The following is a 17,825-nucleotide window of genomic DNA, read 5'->3' on the forward strand; positions in this document are numbered from 1 at the left end:
GAATCTGAGCAGTGAGCTGGAATATTAAGGGAGGGAACATTAGGATTCTTTTTAGACTTGAAACATATTATTAATGTGTCCTAACAGGTATTAATCATGACTGAGAATGGGACTGTAAATCAGCAGATGGGAGGGAAAGAGAGATGTGATTTTAATTTTAAATAAAAACTTGTGTGTTTTATGGCTCAGAAGTGAGGATTATGTTGTTGATGCAGAAGCCCCGCAGAGCAGCATCTCACCAGCTGCAGGCATACTTCAAAGTAACTGCAAATATCTTTCGTCTCTCCATAGCTTGTGAAGTTGAGAGCTTTGTGTTTGGAAGGTGATGGGGTGAGACTTTTTTCTACCAGGTAGAGTATGTCCTTCAAGGCTTTCACAGCAGACACTGGTCACTTAATGGGCAACTTTATATTTAGGGTCTGAATGTAGCAGACAAATGTAGTCCAAAGCTGGAACTGGGATAGGGTGCACTGTCCTGTTGTGAGTTCTAGGGAGAGCTGTGTCTGGAGCAGCGTACGCAAAATGAACTTGCCATAGAATCCATTCCCCTTTGTGTCAGGATGTCCATTTCAGTCTACAAGTATTTCATTGTCACAAATCCGTGCAGGGTGCTTCTAATACTTTCTTGGATTCAATGGGCCAAATTCTAGCTATAGGTTGCCTGTTGGTATGCTCTAAAAGTAGTAGCCAGGTAGAGGAACACAAGGTGGAAGTATTCTGCTCTAATTCTAACTCCTGCTGATTTCCTCCAGAAACTGTCTGTAAGAGCTCCATGGATGCTGAGAGAGATTCTGGGAGTGGGCTTAGGGGTCTGAAGACATCTGTGACCTGGACATTTGAAACCTCGCTTCAGCAGTGTACTTTTGCATTTGCTTAGTCTTATTGAAATCAACCAAGTTTAAACATTGGCTTAAAGTTGGATTTTTTTTTTAATCAGAGTCCAAATACATATTCTTCTGAGCCCCAAGAGGAATAACTGGGAGGGAAAGAAAGAGGCTGCCAGAATATAGGCACAGTGTTGTATGTGTGCTATCAATATGCTCCTGGTTTGTGGCCATACCTGAATGGTGCCAAAAACTTGGGCTATTATATTTAGCTCGGTATTTGTTATAGTTATAAAAGGAGTAGAAGTACCTGACTCTGTTCCCTGATTGCCATTTGGTGGGGAGAGAGGCATTACTTAGTCAGTATTCCTTTATACATCACTACTGGAATAGCAATTTATCCTTTATTTAGTTTTCTGGACACTGATCTATCATCCACATCATGTTCAAATTTGGTAAAAGGGATCAGAATTCTTAATTCTGTTGTGGTATGCTGATCCCAAAGTGTAATATGCTATCAGCAAATTTATCAAAACAGCAGCTGCAGTGTAGTGCAGGCCATGGATAAATGTCTCCAGCATCTTTGCATATGCCTAATAAAAATGATTTCCCCCTTTCATCCAGTATTCAAATAAGACTGTCAAAATCATCACCAGTCATCTTTGTGCCAGCTTTAGACTCTTAACTTCTCCATTTTATTCCTCAGTTCTGAAAAATGGATATACTTTGAGCTGGCCAGGGTCCTGCATTGGAAAAGTGAATAACATATTATGCATGCCTGGCGCATTTCTATGGCAAACTGGATCTTTAGCAAAGGGAATTTACTGGGATTTATAGCTGATGGCAGGGATGACATGACTGGTATACTGAACCTTTTGGCAGAATTACCAATATCTAGAAAACCTTGTTTAAATGAGATTGCAGTGTCTGTGTGGACTGCATACAAATTAGCATGAGAGGGTAGCTTTACCCTTATGCAAAGTAGGGTGTTGTGTGCTTCAGGATGTTGACCATGATAGATTTAAAATATTCTCCTATAAAGAGGGTGATGTAAATTTATTTACATGAGCTATGCAATTCTATTTCTCTGTTAAATACCGTTGACAAACTCAAGTTCATTAGTGAAACATAGTAACTTGGTTTGTGAGCAAAATGCAAGTTTATTGTCTTATTTTTCCATATTGTGTATATCCTGCTAAATCCTGTCAATCATTTTTCATTTTTTAAAATTACACTAATAATGTGAGTGATCAGTTGATTAAAGTTTTGCTGCTACTGTCCAAAAGCTATGACCATCTTGGACATGTTTGTCATAGTACTGAGTTCTTTGGCTCCTACCATTGAGGACTTTATAGAATATTAGGACTGGAAGGGACCTGGAGAGGTCATCGAGTCCTGTCCCCTGCCCTCATGGCAGGGCCAAATACTGTCTAGACCATCCCTGATAGACATTTATCTAACCTACTCTTAAATATCTCCAGAGATGGAGATTCCACTACCTCCCTGGGCAATTTATTCCAGTGTTTGACCACCCTGACAGTTAGGAACTTTTTCCTAATGTTCAACCTAAACCTCCCTTGCTGCAGTTTAAGCCCATTGCTTCTTGCTCTATCCTCAGAGGCCAAGATGAACAAGTTTTCTCCCTCCTCCTTATGACACCCTTTTAGATATCTGAAAACTGCTATCATGTCCCCCCTCAATCTTCTCTTTTCTAAACTAAACACACCCAATTCTTTCAGCCTTCCCTCATAGGTCATGTTCTCTAGACCTTTAATCATTCTTGTTGCTCTTCTCTGGACCCTCTCCAATTTCTACATATCTTTCTTGAAATGCCGTGCCCAGAACTGGACACAATACTCCAACTGAGGCCTAACCAGCGCAAAGTAGAGCGGAAGAATGACTTCTCGTGTTTTGCTAACAACACACCTGTTAATGCATCCCAGAATCATGTTTGCTTTTTTGCAACAGTATCAAACTGCTGACTCATATTCAGCTTGTGGTCCACCATAAACCCTAGATCCCTTTCTGCCGTACTCCTTTCTAGACAGTCGCTTTCCATTCTGTATGTGTGAAACTGATTGTTCCTTCCTAAGTGGAGCACATTGCATTTGTCTTTATTAAACTTCATCCTGATTACCTCAGACCATTTCTCCAATTTGTCCAGATCATTTTGAATTATGACCCTATCTTCCAGACTAGTTGGAAACCCCTCCCAGCTTGGTATCATCTGCAAACTTAATAAGTGTACTTTCTATGCCAATACAGGCAGTCCCCGACTTACGTGGATCCGACTTACGTCGGATCCGCACTTACGAACGGGGCTTTCTCGCCCCGGAGCTCGCAGGCAGCGATCCGCCACCTCGACCTCCGGTGCGAGAAAAGCTGCTCCCGGTGCCCCTGGTCTGCTGGAGGCCGTCTCCAGCAGACCAGGGGCACCGGGAGCGAAGCCGTAGCCGCGGCGGGGTCCCGCGCCTCTGAGGCTTTGCCAGAGCAAAGCCTCAGAGGCGCGACAGCGCTTTGCTCCCCGTGTCCCTGGTCTGCTGGGGGGGGGGCCGCAGCTAGTGTGCCCCTCCCCCCAGCAGACCAGGCTTTTGTTGTGGACCCTGGGGCAGAGCAGCTGGGGAGCTGCCGGTTGCTCCTGCAGCGCCGCTCTGGGCACTACTGGACCAACCTGGCAGCACCCCAGCTGCTCTGCCCCAGGCGTCCTGATTCAGCCACTGCTGGTCAGTTTCAGCAGCGGCTGAATCAGGACGCCTGGGGCAGAGTAGCTGGGGTGCTGCTGGGTTGGTTCAGTAGCGCCGAGGAGCGGTGCTACTGGAGCAACCCAGCAGCACCCCAGCTGCTCTGCCCCAGGCGTCCCCAAGTCAGCCGCTGCTGAAACTGACCAGTGCTGACTACAGGAAGCCCGAGGTAAGTTGCTCTGCCCCAGGCTTCCTGGAATCAGCCGCTGATCAGTTTCAGCAGCAGCTGACTTGGGGAAGCTTGGGGTTCTTAAGTTGAATCTGTATGTAAGTCAGAACTGGCGGTCAGTTTCAGCAGCGGCTGAATCTGGATGCCAGTTCCGACTTACATACAGATTCAACTTAGGAACAAACCTACAGTCCCTATCTTGTACGTAACCCGGGGACTGCCTATATCTAAATCGTTGATGAAGCTATTTAACAGAGCCAATTCCAAAACAGACCCCTGCGAAACCCCACTAGTTATACCTTTCCAGCATGATTGTGAACCATTAATAACTACTCTGTGAGTGTGATTATCCAGCCAGTTATGTACCCACCTTATTGTAGCCCCATCTAAGTGTATTTGCCTAGTTTATTGATAAGAATATCATGTGAGACCGTATCTAACGCCTTACTGAAGTCCGGGTATACCACATCCACCCCTTCTCCCTTATCCACAAGACTTGTTATCTTATCAAAAAAAGCTATCAGATTGGTTTGACATGATTTGTTCTTTATAAATCCATGCTGGATGTTCCCTATCACCTTTCCACCTTCCAAGTGTTTACAGATGATTTCCTTAGTTACTTGCTCCATTATCTTCCCTGGCACAGAAGTTAAACTAACTGGTCTGTAGTTTCCTGGGTTGTTCTTATTTCCCTTTTTATAAATGGGCACTATATTTGTCCTTTTCCAGTCTTCTGGAATCTCTCCTGTTTCCCATGATTTTCCAAAGATGATAGCTAGAGGCTCAGACATCTCCTCTATCAGCTCCTTGAGTATTCTAGGATGCATTTCATCAGGCCCTGGCGACTTGCAGGCATCTAACTTTTCTAGGTGATTTTTAACTTGTTCTTTTTTTGTTTTATCTTCTAAACCTACCCCCTTCCCACTAGCATTCACTATGTTAGGCATTCCTTCAGACTTCTCAGTGAAGACGGAAACAAAGAAGTCATTAAGCATCTCTGCCATTTCCAAGTTTCCTGTTACTGTTTCTCTCTCCTTACTGACGAGTGGGCCTACCCTATCCTTGGTCTTCCTCTTGCTTCTAATGTATTTATAAAAAGTCTTCTTCTTTCCCTTTATTCCCGTAGCTAGTTTGAGCTCATTTTGTGCCTTTGCCTTTCTAATCTTGCCCTTCCATTCCTGTGTTGTTTGCCTATATTCATCCTTTGTAATTTGTCCTACTTTCCATTTTTATATGACTTTTTATTTTTAGATTACTATTCATAATAGTAACAGGGGGAGGAAATAGATCTTCCTGATCCAAATGCATATCCACAAATATTTAGTTGTATAATGGAAAATCCTTCTTCCTCTTACCTCCCACAGTTGAGTTTTTCTTATTCCATCTAGCAGAGGGCAGTAATATACACGTGCGATGTAGTGGGGCATCTTGCTGGTCGCTACGCTTGGGCTGTCCCCTTCTGGCCCTGTCTGTGAGCACAGCCCAGCAGGGGAGCTAGACACTGCCGTGACTGGTTCTGACTCGGGGGAGGGAAGGAGGTTGGAACAAAGGAAGTATGTGGTGGCAGGAAGAGTTTGTCTGGGGCTGGAAACATGATGGAGACAGCCCAGGGAGGGGGCTTAGAGACTAGGGCCTCAGGCACCCCGCCTTAAGGGGTCTGGAGTATCCTAGCCCCCCTCCTATTGCCATATCACATCTATGCTGTGCTGTATTCTGGAAAATCAATAAACCCTTCTCTATTCTGCTGGCTGGTGGAGACTGTTCTGGCTGCTACAGGGGTGCAGGATCGGGGGAACCCTGACTATGCCATCACAACATGCGCTAGTCATAGATTTTGCTACCTAGCCTTCCAATATCCACCCAGTCCTTTCTTCAAGTGCTGTTCTCCTTGTGCATTCCACTGATATGCATGTGTTCCTTGTGCCGGAGACTAAAAATTCTTTGTATTAGTTTCTTGGTCTGTGCCTGTGCTCTGATCCAAAAGCATAAGAAAAATCATGGACCATCTCGAGCACTTTCTTATTATCTTATGGTCTGAGATGGAACCTTCTATTTTCCAAGACGTGATTCTCCAACATCAAATTAGTAAATGCTTTGTGAGCTTAAATTGGAACACTGATGGTACCAGGAAAGGGCAGACTGACATTCCATATATCATCAGCACGAACATGGAGGATTTAAAGGGAGAAGACCCCCAATGACCCCACAAATATGACACTTTAGAAGACATCACCACCCTGCCAGATCTTGACTCTCTAATCAGTCACTATCAGAAACAATTCTTACAAGGGTGTTCATGACACCCTGAGCCCATGAACATTATGAAAGAAGCCAGTCTCCTATTCCCTCTACTAATCAGGTTGTTTCTTCCTCAGTTGTCCTCTCCTCCAAGAGCCAGCAGCACAGAGAGATGTTCTAGAATCTTCTGGGGCCTGATCCAGCCATGGAAGCTGGGTTACCTCACTCCCTGGGAATCCTGGTACTCTATGCCTTGGGGTCCACCAAAACCCCTACTGGATTCTTCCCACTGTTTATACTGGGGCCTGTGAAACCATACAGGTATTATCCTTAATGTGGACTTACTCAGTGAGACTCTTACCATCCCTCTCCACTGAGAGGCAACCTGAATTTTCTCTGGAACCCATGGGAGGAGGAAGTAAAAGCCAGATTTAGTGGCAAATTATCAGACATTTAGTCTTCTCTTTCCTGACAAGACAATTGCCTCGGCATTACATTTGTCACTGAACAATCACAAACACTTTCAGAGGTTGTTTAGAAGGATTGTTAAAACCCCTTGGGTTCCCCTGAAAGAAATCCAAGAATTATTCCAAAGGTTCCTGGATGGTTTGTAGAATACAAGGCCTGCGAGAGTAGGCAACAAGGCTATCCAAGAGTGAGCCAAAGTGGTGTGGCATGCTTCAGTATCAAATGCTCTCACAACTTACTGGGTGGGAAATAAATAGTTTATTCTGCCCCAGAGAGCAGTTTTTCTTCACACAACTGTCCCAACTCCCTGCTTGTTCAGGCTGCTATAGAAAGGAGTAGACAGAGAAGATGTACCTCTTCAGCAGGCCAAATACTTGGACCACAGAGAGAGAGAAATATTTGTTTCAGTCTATAGTTCTGTTATCAGGTGCAACTTGCAAACTATGATTTCCTTAGTTACCCTTAAGTTTTTGGAATTTTTGGACAGACACTCAGGAAGACTGTGTACTGTTCTAAGCCCTTATTGATGAAGGCAGTATGATAGCCAGATCATCTCTGCAAGCTACAGTAGCTGCAACAAATACAGCCTCTAGATCAGTGGTTTACAACCAAGGGTCCGCAGGCTAAGATGTCAAAAGAGGTCTGCCTGTCCATCCCAAGCTTTTTAGAGGTCTGCGAATGAAAGAAGATTGAAAGTCACTGCTGTAGATTGATGGCAGTTGCTGTCATTATGCACAGGGAATCCTGGCTCCATTTCTTATGTTTATCCCGTGAAGAACAACCCAGAATGGAGGATTTGCCCTTGAGGAACACTACTTGCTCAGTTAAGACTGTCATTGTACTCATGAAAGGACTCCAGGGCAACCTTCTATTCCCTGGGAATGTAAATAAAGAAGACAGGGCAATGGTAAATGAAATAGAGGCAGCTATATACATTTATAAGTATGGCTCTTAGGAGTGAACCATCTTGGCAGTAAAGAAAAAATCAGAAATTGCAAGACAGATTTAATGTCATGGTGATGCACGCAATCTTTGCTGAGCACCACACTAATATAAAACATGGTGTCATTTTTGTGACGGGCAGCATATAAGGTGCAAGGTTGCCCTGTCAAAATTACAAAGAGCATAATAAAATAAGCACTTATGGTAGCCATTTTCATAGTGCCTCCATGCTCTTTTTTTCTGGATGTTCCTAGGTTCATCATTAATTCTTGAAATAATTGGCCAACATGAAAGCCACCACTTCTGTACTTTGCTTGCTGTTCTTTACTGCATTATCCATCATCTATAAAATACCTTTTTGTAAAGCTTGTAAAAAATTGTACCGTGTTCATTGTATAGTCTTTAATCCCTTTAGCAACTGCATTTCATTTTCAGAAATCTTAGTAATTCTGAGGAGCCATTCCAATAGCTACAACCTCCTAATGAATATTCCAACCCTTTGAAGTTATAGGTTTGAAGTCCCGCCATTAGTACTAATGCATTTTGCATTAGCACATGGTAATGCAAAAAGTCTTATTTTAGTTGCTATACTACTAGCATATATCAATGAGAATTTGGCTAAACTTGAATGCATATAACCCGCATGAAAAAATGAGAGTTTTCTGTCTTCCAGACAACTTAAATAGAGTAATGAGGCCTTGTAGTACTAAAATGTCACTTGTTTCCCAGAAATTATGCTACAGCGCATTTAATAGTAAATTAGGAAGCACGACACCTAATTTAAAACTAAACTACAATTTCCAAAATATATTTTGTACAAGTACATTTTGTTCCTGATTTTGCTACTTCGTAAAATTCGATCATTTGAAGCGGTCCCTCAGTCATTAGTATAATTAGGAGTTCTTCTGTGGCATGTAAAATTGGGGAGGCACAGAGAAGGCAGAGAGAAATGGTGCTTCCAAGGGGGAGGATGATGCACCTGTGTTCTCATAGTCAGGAAGGAGCCAACCCCTGCCAAAGTATGATTATAAACTTATTTGGGGAGACTTTTCAAACCAGTTATAAACAGCCTTCTTCCATCTGAGCCAAACTTCTCTGAGGAAGAAAATTGTAAGTCATAGGCCATCCTCTTTCCTTGAATTGGTTGCAGGGAATTGGAAACTCAGAGTGCTTGTTCAGTCTTCTGATTCCCATGCCAAAGGTAGTTGGTAGCAGAGTTGTGTTTTCAGAAAGAGGCAGCAAGGGGTAGAGGGAAAACAAGGGGGTACTTCAAAGCAGCAGTGTCCTGTGGTGCCCGGGATTAGCTGGAGACTCACCTGCTGAGCCCGGGCTCCATGCTGCATTTCAAAGCAGCAGTGCTGAACAGAGCTTGGGGGCAGTGAGGGAGTCCCTAGCTGATCCCAGGCTCCATGCGGTGCTGCCGCTTTGAAATGTCGCGTGCAGCCAGTGGACACCCCAGCTGGCCCCAGGCTGCACGTGGCTTTTCTAAGCAGCAGCGCCGTGTGGAGCCCAGGGTCTGACGTTGACCTTCCACAGCCCTGCCCCCCAGAGCTCCTAGGGGCTGCTGTTTCCAATGGGAGCTCTGGGAAGTGGAGGCCAGCACGGCTCCATCGCTGACCATTTTAAAAATCAAGATTGGATATTTTTCTAAGGGCTCATCTAGACTATGCTAGAGTGTCGAAAGAGGATATGCAAATTCCGTGGGAATTTGCATATCTTCTTCCAATCTCACTTTTGAAAGTGAAAGTAGTTTAGATGTGGCTTTTTTGGTGACTCCCCCCCCCCCCCCTTGTCGAAAAGCCGTTCTTCCTTAAAAAATGAGGCTTATGTGGCTTTTTGACAAAGCGGGGGGGGGGGGTCTCCAAGAAAGCTGCATCTAAACTACAGAATTTGCATATCCTCTTTTGACACTCTAGCGTATTCTAGATGAGCCCTAAAAGATCTGTCTAGGAATTGTTGGGGAAGTTTTATGGTTTGTGTTATACAGGAAGTCAAATAAGACAATCACAGTGGTGACTTCTGGCCTTTGGTTTCATGAATGTTGTCCTAAACTCAATAAAGGGAAGCAAGTGGTCAAGCTGCCAGTCTGAGATCTTATGCACATCCTGGCCAATGAGGTCTGATGTTTCTAACCTAGTCTTTTCAAAAATTAAGGCCTTAAATGGGGAGGATAGGGAAGTGTATGTGAACTGTGTGAACCAAAAAGAGATTGATTCATCTTCTCTATGGAACATTAATATTCTGTGGAATAGTGATATGTCCCTATTTTTTCTAATACATTATTCTTATTGTCAACATGTACTAAATATTGAAACCTGTTTTAATTTTCTTAGTCGCTATATTTGGCCTCAGTCCAAGGAATAAGTGCAGTCTATGCATGTAAAATGAGCATAAGGACATGAGATATTCAAGTACCTGTTGAGAAAAAGCAAACATTCTATACCATGAATGATGATGAACTATTTACAGGTACATGAGGCATGATTAACTCCACATAGCTTAAGAGAGGCCAAAGAAAATTTCCTTTGTTGATATTAAAATGTCTCATCTCAGATTTGAGTGTCTGTATCATGCATTAAAATTCAGTTACTTGATTAATTTTCTTGAGTGTTGATTATATTGTGAGTCCAGACAATACAAGAAGCTATTTAATTGTTTCCACATCTGTTTTGTGTGGATTTTTCTTCCTCGCTCCAGATACTTTCTTAAACTTTTTTTTCTCCCTTTTATAGTTCCTTCCTTTTGGGGATTGGTGAACTCAGCCTGGAATCTCTGCTCTGTTGGAAAAAGGCAATCACCAGTCAATATAGAAACCAGCCATATGATCTTTGACCCTTTCTTAACTCCACTTCGTATAAACACAGGAGGCAGAAAGGTAAATTTTCTGACATGTCTTGATATAAAAACACAATTAACAGATGAAGAATATGTGCCACTCCCTGTATTTATAAAGTATTTGCGTTTTGTAATATCAATGAGCTCTTAGGCAGAATGATTAACAAATGTAATGCTGTGCAAATTACACATGGTTATCAAAACCATACACTTTTGGGTGATCAAAACCAGTGATTAAAACCATACACTTTTGGGTCTCGTGACACACTTCTTAATTGCTACATAATATTGATTCCTTTAAAGTCACCTGTGAGTAGTGTGTTTGTCGTTTATAGAAACTCGCTTCTAATCTGTGGTATTTGCCCTGCAAGAGAAGTAGGATTTTAAAGACTCAGGACTACAAATATTGCCTTAGAAAACTTGATTTTCCTCTTTCGCTGGTGTATATGAGGAGTAACTCACTGAAATCAGTGTAGTAATGTTTCTGTAAGTAAAGAGGAAAGAAGGTTCAAGTTTTAAATGTTATGAAATGGAGGTTTTACTTGGCTCACTTTGGAAGCTGGGGAGAAAGAGGCAGGCTTATACGTCTAAGAAAACAGTCTACTCTCCTAAATACTCTAGAGATGATCGGAATTTGTACTCCTAAAAACAAATTACACTGGAGCAAAGCATCTCTGCCATACACTGATTAGAAAAAATACACAGGTATGTATAATAAATTTTAGGACACATTAGATCAGATGGAAAAGATGGGTCAATGACAATTTACCTTACTTACCCGCACTCAAGAAGACTATGTTCATGAATAAGATGAGCAAGATTTGGCCCATTGGTGTATTTGCAGTGTAATTACTAGAACAGCTTGGTTTTCTAATCTAAATCTGCAAATTTAGCAATTTATAATATTTTTCCAAAAACAAAAAATGATTTACATGGAAAATTCAGTTGCTGTCTGAAATATTATTCTGCCAATTTGGAGATTACACTCTGTGTTACTGAAGTATGAAACAGGACGGATATTAGTGCAAATCTCAATGTAGCCTTAGCTACAGAGTCTCTACTAACAATTCCATAACACAGGTTGTATGTTTTGGTAATGTAAGTCACCTCCTGACCTTTTCTATCATTGCCTTTTATTCTTCTGTATTATCTTTTGATTTACTTTGCATGATGATTAGATATTATGAAAAGGGCAGGCCCATGAGAGAACTATATTTACACATTATTTCAATGTTGTGAATTTAAGAGGATTTTCATGCTTACTAGAAGATATGGTTGAAACTGCTTTCATCTCAATTTAAATATAAAATAGTTAAGGGAAACATGTTTTATCAGAGGCAATTGGTAAATATCTCTGTCAGGATATTTCATTGTGTTGGTAACGTTGGCTACACAATCTATTAATAAATTGCAGCTTTTACGTTGCATGCATTTTAAAAACTATAGACCTGATTCTCCATTCGAACCCTCTATGCTTCGTTGAGGGATTGTTGAATTTTATTGTATTAATTTTTTTCATTATCAGGTTGATTTGTCTTTTTATCTATAATTATTTTAATTTGATTGGGTTTTCAATATCACTAACAAGTGGTGTATTCTTTTTCTGCGCTGGGTTTTTGTCAGAATGACTATTGAGGGGTTTGTGAACCTTATTAAGATGTTATAATGTCAATTACTTATGCAGATACAGAAACAGTGACGCTTTGTAGGGACATATGGTGACCTCAAAAATCTTCAGTAAATTGTTCCAGTATTACTCCCTCCTTCAGTTAGTGTGCATGCACATTCAAATGGAGATTTGAGGTAACAATGCCCATTTTAACCCAAGTATGTGCCCTACATATCCTTGTGCACTGTGCTTAGGTTATACAGAGGTGCAAGGGAAAACCACCCTCAGTCCTCCTCATTCACCTCCGCCTGGGACAGAGTGTTTGGCATGCCTACTCCAATAGATCAAGCTTGCTTGGATTAGCTTTCAGCTCAGGGGTGGGCAATGATTTTGGAGGCCACTCCAAGAGTTTGAAAGTGGTCATGGACTACACTCTTTCATGATATTAATGTAGGAGGTGCAGGGTCTGTGATTGAGGTTGGGTGCAGAAGGGAGCTAGCGGCAAGGGGGTGGGGTACAGATAGGGATGTAAGATAGTAGTCTATTAGACAACTATCCGATAGCCGAGGCTTACTGGGTAGTTGAGTTGACTACTCGCACTTCTCCCCACTTACGGCTTCTACATCAGAGGCAGCAGAGGGGAGGGGAGCAGGAGCCAGTGCTGGAGGGAACCGGCTTAAAAGCCAGTTCCCCTCAGCATAGTCTCTGCCCCCCTCTTGCTGCCTCTCTCTTAGAGGCAGCAAAGGGGTCAGGGGAGGATCCTAGTGGGGAGTTGGAACCCTGCACAGACAGGGACTGCTGTTCGTTAGGCAGGCAGCCCGGCTTGTGCCAGGATCAAATCCCACTGTGGTTCTGCGGTGTCCTGTCCATAGGATGGTTTGTGGCAGCCACCCCAGGCCCCACAGTTTGGGGGGTCCTGCCGCAGGTGCCTTAAATTTCCTATGGAAGGGTCCCAGAGGATTACCTTGGGGCCTGGCGTAGGGAAGAAGAAGGGGTTCGAACTCCCCTGCTCCTACACTCAGCACATTGGTGAGAGCCGGAGTGGCCTGGCAGCCTGCTCCCCTCTGTCCTGCTGCCTTCTCTTAGCCCGTTGTGCTCTTCACACAACAGCAAAAAGCAAAGTGCTTGGCTTGGCTTGGCTTGGCTTGGCTTGGCTTGGCTTGGCTTGGCTTGGCTTCCTGTTGCCGCAGGGGAGTGGGAGGGGACCCCTGCTGCTATCCTGTGCTAAGCAACCGTGAATACCTTGGCTCGTGTAGCTCAGGGGAAGGGTCAAGAAGGTGGAGAAGGAGAGGCTTAGGTAAGGGTGGAGAAGAGGCTGGGAGGGCCCTGTGCCTGGGGCACGGGGGGGGGGGGGGTTCTGCACCCCCTTAGGGACAGCCCTGCATAGCATTGTTACTAATGTTTAAAAACTTTGAAGTAAAATTTGTCAGAAATTATTTACGATTCTGGTTCAGCAAAATACATAACATTTGCATATGTGCTTTGTTGAACTGAATCCTTTAAGCTGAAATGAAATTATTTTATGTGCGACGTAGAAAATGAGACAAATGCAAAAAGTGAAAAGTAAATTACATTGTAAGCATCATTTCAGTTTTAATAATCTAATGTGGTATTAGTAACATAGCTAAGGACTTCTTTTATTATACAAATTTTATAGTAATAGTGTCCACTTAGTTCTTGGTGAAGCTGTGATGTGTTATCTGATTCTTTCCATTTTACATTTGTTAAAAGAACAAAAATAAATATACATAGATTACTAAAGAAACCCACCCCAAAACTCTGCAAATGGGAACAGACATGTTTAAAAATGCATAGATGAAGTCTGAGCCATATTCAATTCATTTCTAAAAATGTCATTTTTATCAAAATTGCCATTCAAAAGTGAGTAGTTATTTGAAAGCATATCTCAGGCAGAAACTGATTTTAATGATTACTCTGAATGAATTATTGCTCCTAAGAAATGTGTATTCAGCTAAAGGTTTAAGAAAAACACAGGAAATAACCAAATGTAGGTATGGTGCTTTTCAAGATTAATTTTAAAATAAAATATATTGATGTGGTAAAGCCTGTTGGCAATCACAGAAATAAAATGTTATGAAAGAATAAATTATCCATTAACAGAAGAGTGCTTAAAATGGTATTTTAATATTTCATGACATACATCGGTACAGTAATTCTCTTATTTTGTTCAGACCTTTAGTGGCATGGAATAATATGGATGAATAGACAATGTGAGGTAATAGAACAACCAAGATCGTAGAGGATGGAGAGTCTCTAACCAATGATATAGATATTCTGAAGTGATTTATCTTCACCTCTTGTTTTGGGCAGTGATTTTTCTTTTGCGCATTGCTGTTGGAAACAATGTGGGACATGTTAAATTTGTCCTTAATATATTTCCATAGAGGCTCTGAATGTTTATATGGACAGAATTGAAAATCAATTTCATCTGTGACAAATTATGAGAAAATGCACTACTCAATTATGTCAATTCAGTTAATTAGGACTAGTCAGAAATTTTCCATTGGAACACTTTTCTCCATTGAAAAATGCTGCTGTGACTAGAGCAAATGTTTCAGGGAATGTATTGATTTCATCAAAAATTTCTATACAAAATCATGAAAATTCTTCATTTGTTACAGTCAAAACATTGCATGTTTATTTTTACTTCTACGTTTTGCTACAATTTATAAAAAATAGTTGAAACAGTTGTATCTAAATTTCACAACATGCTTCATAATGTTGAAACAAAATATTTCATTTAATGGGAAAAACTCCAAAATTTCTACTTTTCATCCTAATTCATAACACCACAAAATTTGGCAATCTCAGATATTTCCATAGGATGGGAATTACATTATTTGACCAACTCTGGTATTAATAAAACACTGCAGGAGAAGTAGTGTCATGGGAGTTACTTCAGTGGGCCAAATCGTGCTTGCCTCATGCACATAAGAATATGTGCTACTATCATGGATTAGATCAGCATTTGGCGCGCACACGTGTGCGTGTGTGGTGCGCGCCTCTACAAAAAACTGCTAAAACGGGCAAACTGTGAAGGTAGAAAAGAAACTCTAGTCTCAGGGCCAGATTGTGACTAGGTTTTTGTATTCATGACTTGGGGGGATGGTGGGCCTTCAGGTCCCATGGCATGAAAGTTACATTGGGCAGGAAGGAGACTTGATCCATAAACCCACACCCATGAACTGGCAAATAAAGGAAAGCTATATGTATAGGGAAGGAAGCATCCGGCTATGGGCATGTTTATCTGACTCTGCATTGATCCAGCTTCAGTACAAATTGTGATTCACAGAATCCATAGTTTCCCCTCATGACTCTAGATATATGAATCCTAGTGCAGTTTCATGTTTTAGAAAACTTGATGACTTTCAAGAAGTTGCATTGGGAATTACAACATACCGTATTTTCCGGCGTATAAGACGACTTTTTATACTAAAAAACATCCCCCAAAAATTGGGGGTCATCTTATACACCAGGTATAAACATACTGATGCTTCGGCTACATACAGAACATTCCTATTATTACCTTTTAGCCTGCTGGATGTGCCCTAATTCGGTACTGTAGCTTAGGCTACATACAGAATGTCCCTGTGCTGATACTGTATGTACCGCGCTGAGCCAATCACGGCAAGCGGTGTCATCTATTAATGCATACAAAGCCTGCTCGGATTGGCTGAGTCAGAGAGGCGGGCTATTACAACCTTTGCCAATCCGAGCAGGCTTTGTATGAACATGATGAGGATTTTGAAGGATTTTAAGTACCGGTAAGTCAAAACCATTTTAATTAAAATTATTTAAATCAAATCTGATGTTATTAAATGGTGTTGCCTCGGAAGGGGGGGTAGTCTTATACGGCGAGTATAGGCCAAAACCTATGTTTTAACTGGAAAATTAGGGGGTCGTCTTATACGCCCAGTCGCCTTATACTCCGGAAAATACGGTAGTTCAGGGGTGGACAAGACAGCCTTTGTGTGCTGGATCCGGCCTGCCAGGGCCTTTGATTCAGCCTGTGGCCTCTCTGCCACTCCCCCGCCCTCAGGCCAATTGACACCTGGGGACAGGGGAGTGCACGAAGTCTCCTCCCTCCTGCCAGGAGCACATGGCACCAGAGGGGGCCACCAGCTGTTTTCAGCAGCTGGCAGTTGTCTCTAGGTGCCACTTGCCCCTAACAGGGCAGGGGGTAAAGACCCTGATTTGCCTGGGGGAGGGGGTGCATGCAAAGTCTCCTGCTGCCATGGGCTCATGTTGCCTAGAGGAAACTGCTAGCTGTTCAACACAGCTGATGGTTTTCTCAAGCCACTGCGCTCCCCTGCCGTTGTGCGGGAGAGGAGGCCAAGTCTTCATGTGCTCCCCCACCCCCAGGCCAATAAGAGTCTGTGGGTGGGGGGAGCATGTGAAATCTCCTGAAGCTGCCCCTTCCGCCAGAGGCCTGCGACTACTTCTGAAGTTCATGAAGTGGCTCTCCTTCAAAAAATTATTTCCCAACCCCGGCATAGCTGCTACTTTAGCAGTGCTGTGGTTGACACCCAGAAGAGTATGTCATGCCTTTGAATCTGAGCATTAGCTCTCATAGTATTTTAAATCCGGGTGAGTTGTGCAGTTCTTCTACTGAAATTCTACCAAGGGATTTGATGCTTGTCCGAAGCTGCTAAAAGTCAATCTAGAAATCTTTGCTTGAATTTTCTGTTGGAAGGCAGAAGCTGAAGTATCTAGCATTCTTTTTGGTGTGATGCTGTCCAAATGTGAAACTGGAGTAAACTCCATGCATTTATTTTTCCTATTTATTGGCTTGAATTACTGTTTTGGGGCTTGGAATACATCAGTTCTTAACCACTGATATGTTTTGCGTTGAGTATTGTTGTTTGTGAGAACTTGGAGTGATAAAAATGTTGAGCAAAAGGAATAACAAATAGTCCTTTTGGTTTCAGATTTTAAGATTGGGGAAAAATCCAGACATTTTCCTGAACAGTTCTCCACTTTGTTCACTGAATTGATTGTCATTGCTCTAAGATGGGAGGAAAGGTTTTATCTTTCACAGTGTATATTTCAACAGATTTTGTTGCTTAAGTCTTCATGGTCCTTTTACGCAGAGGATTTAGTTTGGCAGGAGCTAGATTTTTTTTTTTCCGTGTTGAAAAAGGTGGCTTTTATGTGGCTTGTAGCACTTAAGCTTACAGGGCAATGAACCCAGATATCAGCCAAGGAGTTGCTTTGAGAACACTTAACTGTGATTATCATATTATGCAGTAGGGGATTTTATGGAATTGATACTAAGAAAATTAAGTGCAAATAACAAGAGATCATAAATAGGATTTCTCGTAGTTCCAACCACGAGTTAAGATAAGGAAACACTAGCTTAGACCCATAGTAGCGAACCAGAAAACCTACTAGTAGTGCAGTGAAATTAAAATAATTAAATACAATCTTCAAAAACTAGCGGTTACGGTACATGGATGTAGATTAGAGAGGGGAAGGTTCAGGTGAAGTTATCAGTTCTTGTAACAGGAACATAGCTGGTCTTTTTCAGGTATGTAAAAGGGCAACTGATTTTCTTGTACTTTTAAAATCGAAGAAACATTGTAATTACTTTTTAAAAAATACAGTAAACTATCCTAGGCCTAAAAACTTTATAGGGGGACAACCATGTTCAAGGGAGGTTTAAGAAGATGGCTTTCAGGAAGGCTGAAATCAACTGAGAATTTGGCATAGCGGAAACATGATTCAGGTCCCGCTTTTGCAGCAATTCCAGTAACATATTTGAGCGTGCTGTTATTATTTCCTGACATCTTCCATTGTTAAATGCAAATTTAGTTTGTTCACACAACCATCGAAGCTACATGCCTGTTTGATCTGATTCAGAAGCATGAGACCATAATGGCTCTAAAATAATTCAATTAAATTCTCTTTAGAACTAAGGGCTTGTTTAGTGTGTGCTGAGGTGTAAAGCTATATAATGCACTGGTATGCCACACAATAAC

The 17,825-nt window shown here is 42.0% G+C and overlaps 1 protein-coding gene across 7 annotated transcripts in view; it reads left to right on the top strand.

The window, feature by feature from the left end:
• CA10 (carbonic anhydrase 10 (inactive)) overlaps positions 1-17,825 on the top strand; it is a 437,425-nt gene that overhangs the window by 155,775 nt on the left and 263,825 nt on the right. For 4 of the 7 annotated variants that reach the window (XM_089771875.1, XM_089771876.1, XM_089771874.1 and 1 more), the window contains exon 5: positions 10,115-10,257. The exons of the other annotated variants lie outside the window; for them this stretch is intronic. In XM_089771875.1, the coding sequence (XP_089628001.1) occupies positions 10,115-10,257 (143 nt within the window). The remainder of the gene's footprint in view (positions 1-10,114; positions 10,258-17,825) is intronic. 7 annotated transcript variants of the gene reach the window in all.

The sequence above is a fragment of the Pelodiscus sinensis genome, chromosome 20 (genome assembly GCF_052426305.1).
Source record: "Pelodiscus sinensis isolate ZL-2025 chromosome 20, ASM5242630v1, whole genome shotgun sequence".
NCBI classification, from domain to species: domain Eukaryota; kingdom Metazoa; phylum Chordata; order Testudines; family Trionychidae; genus Pelodiscus; species Pelodiscus sinensis.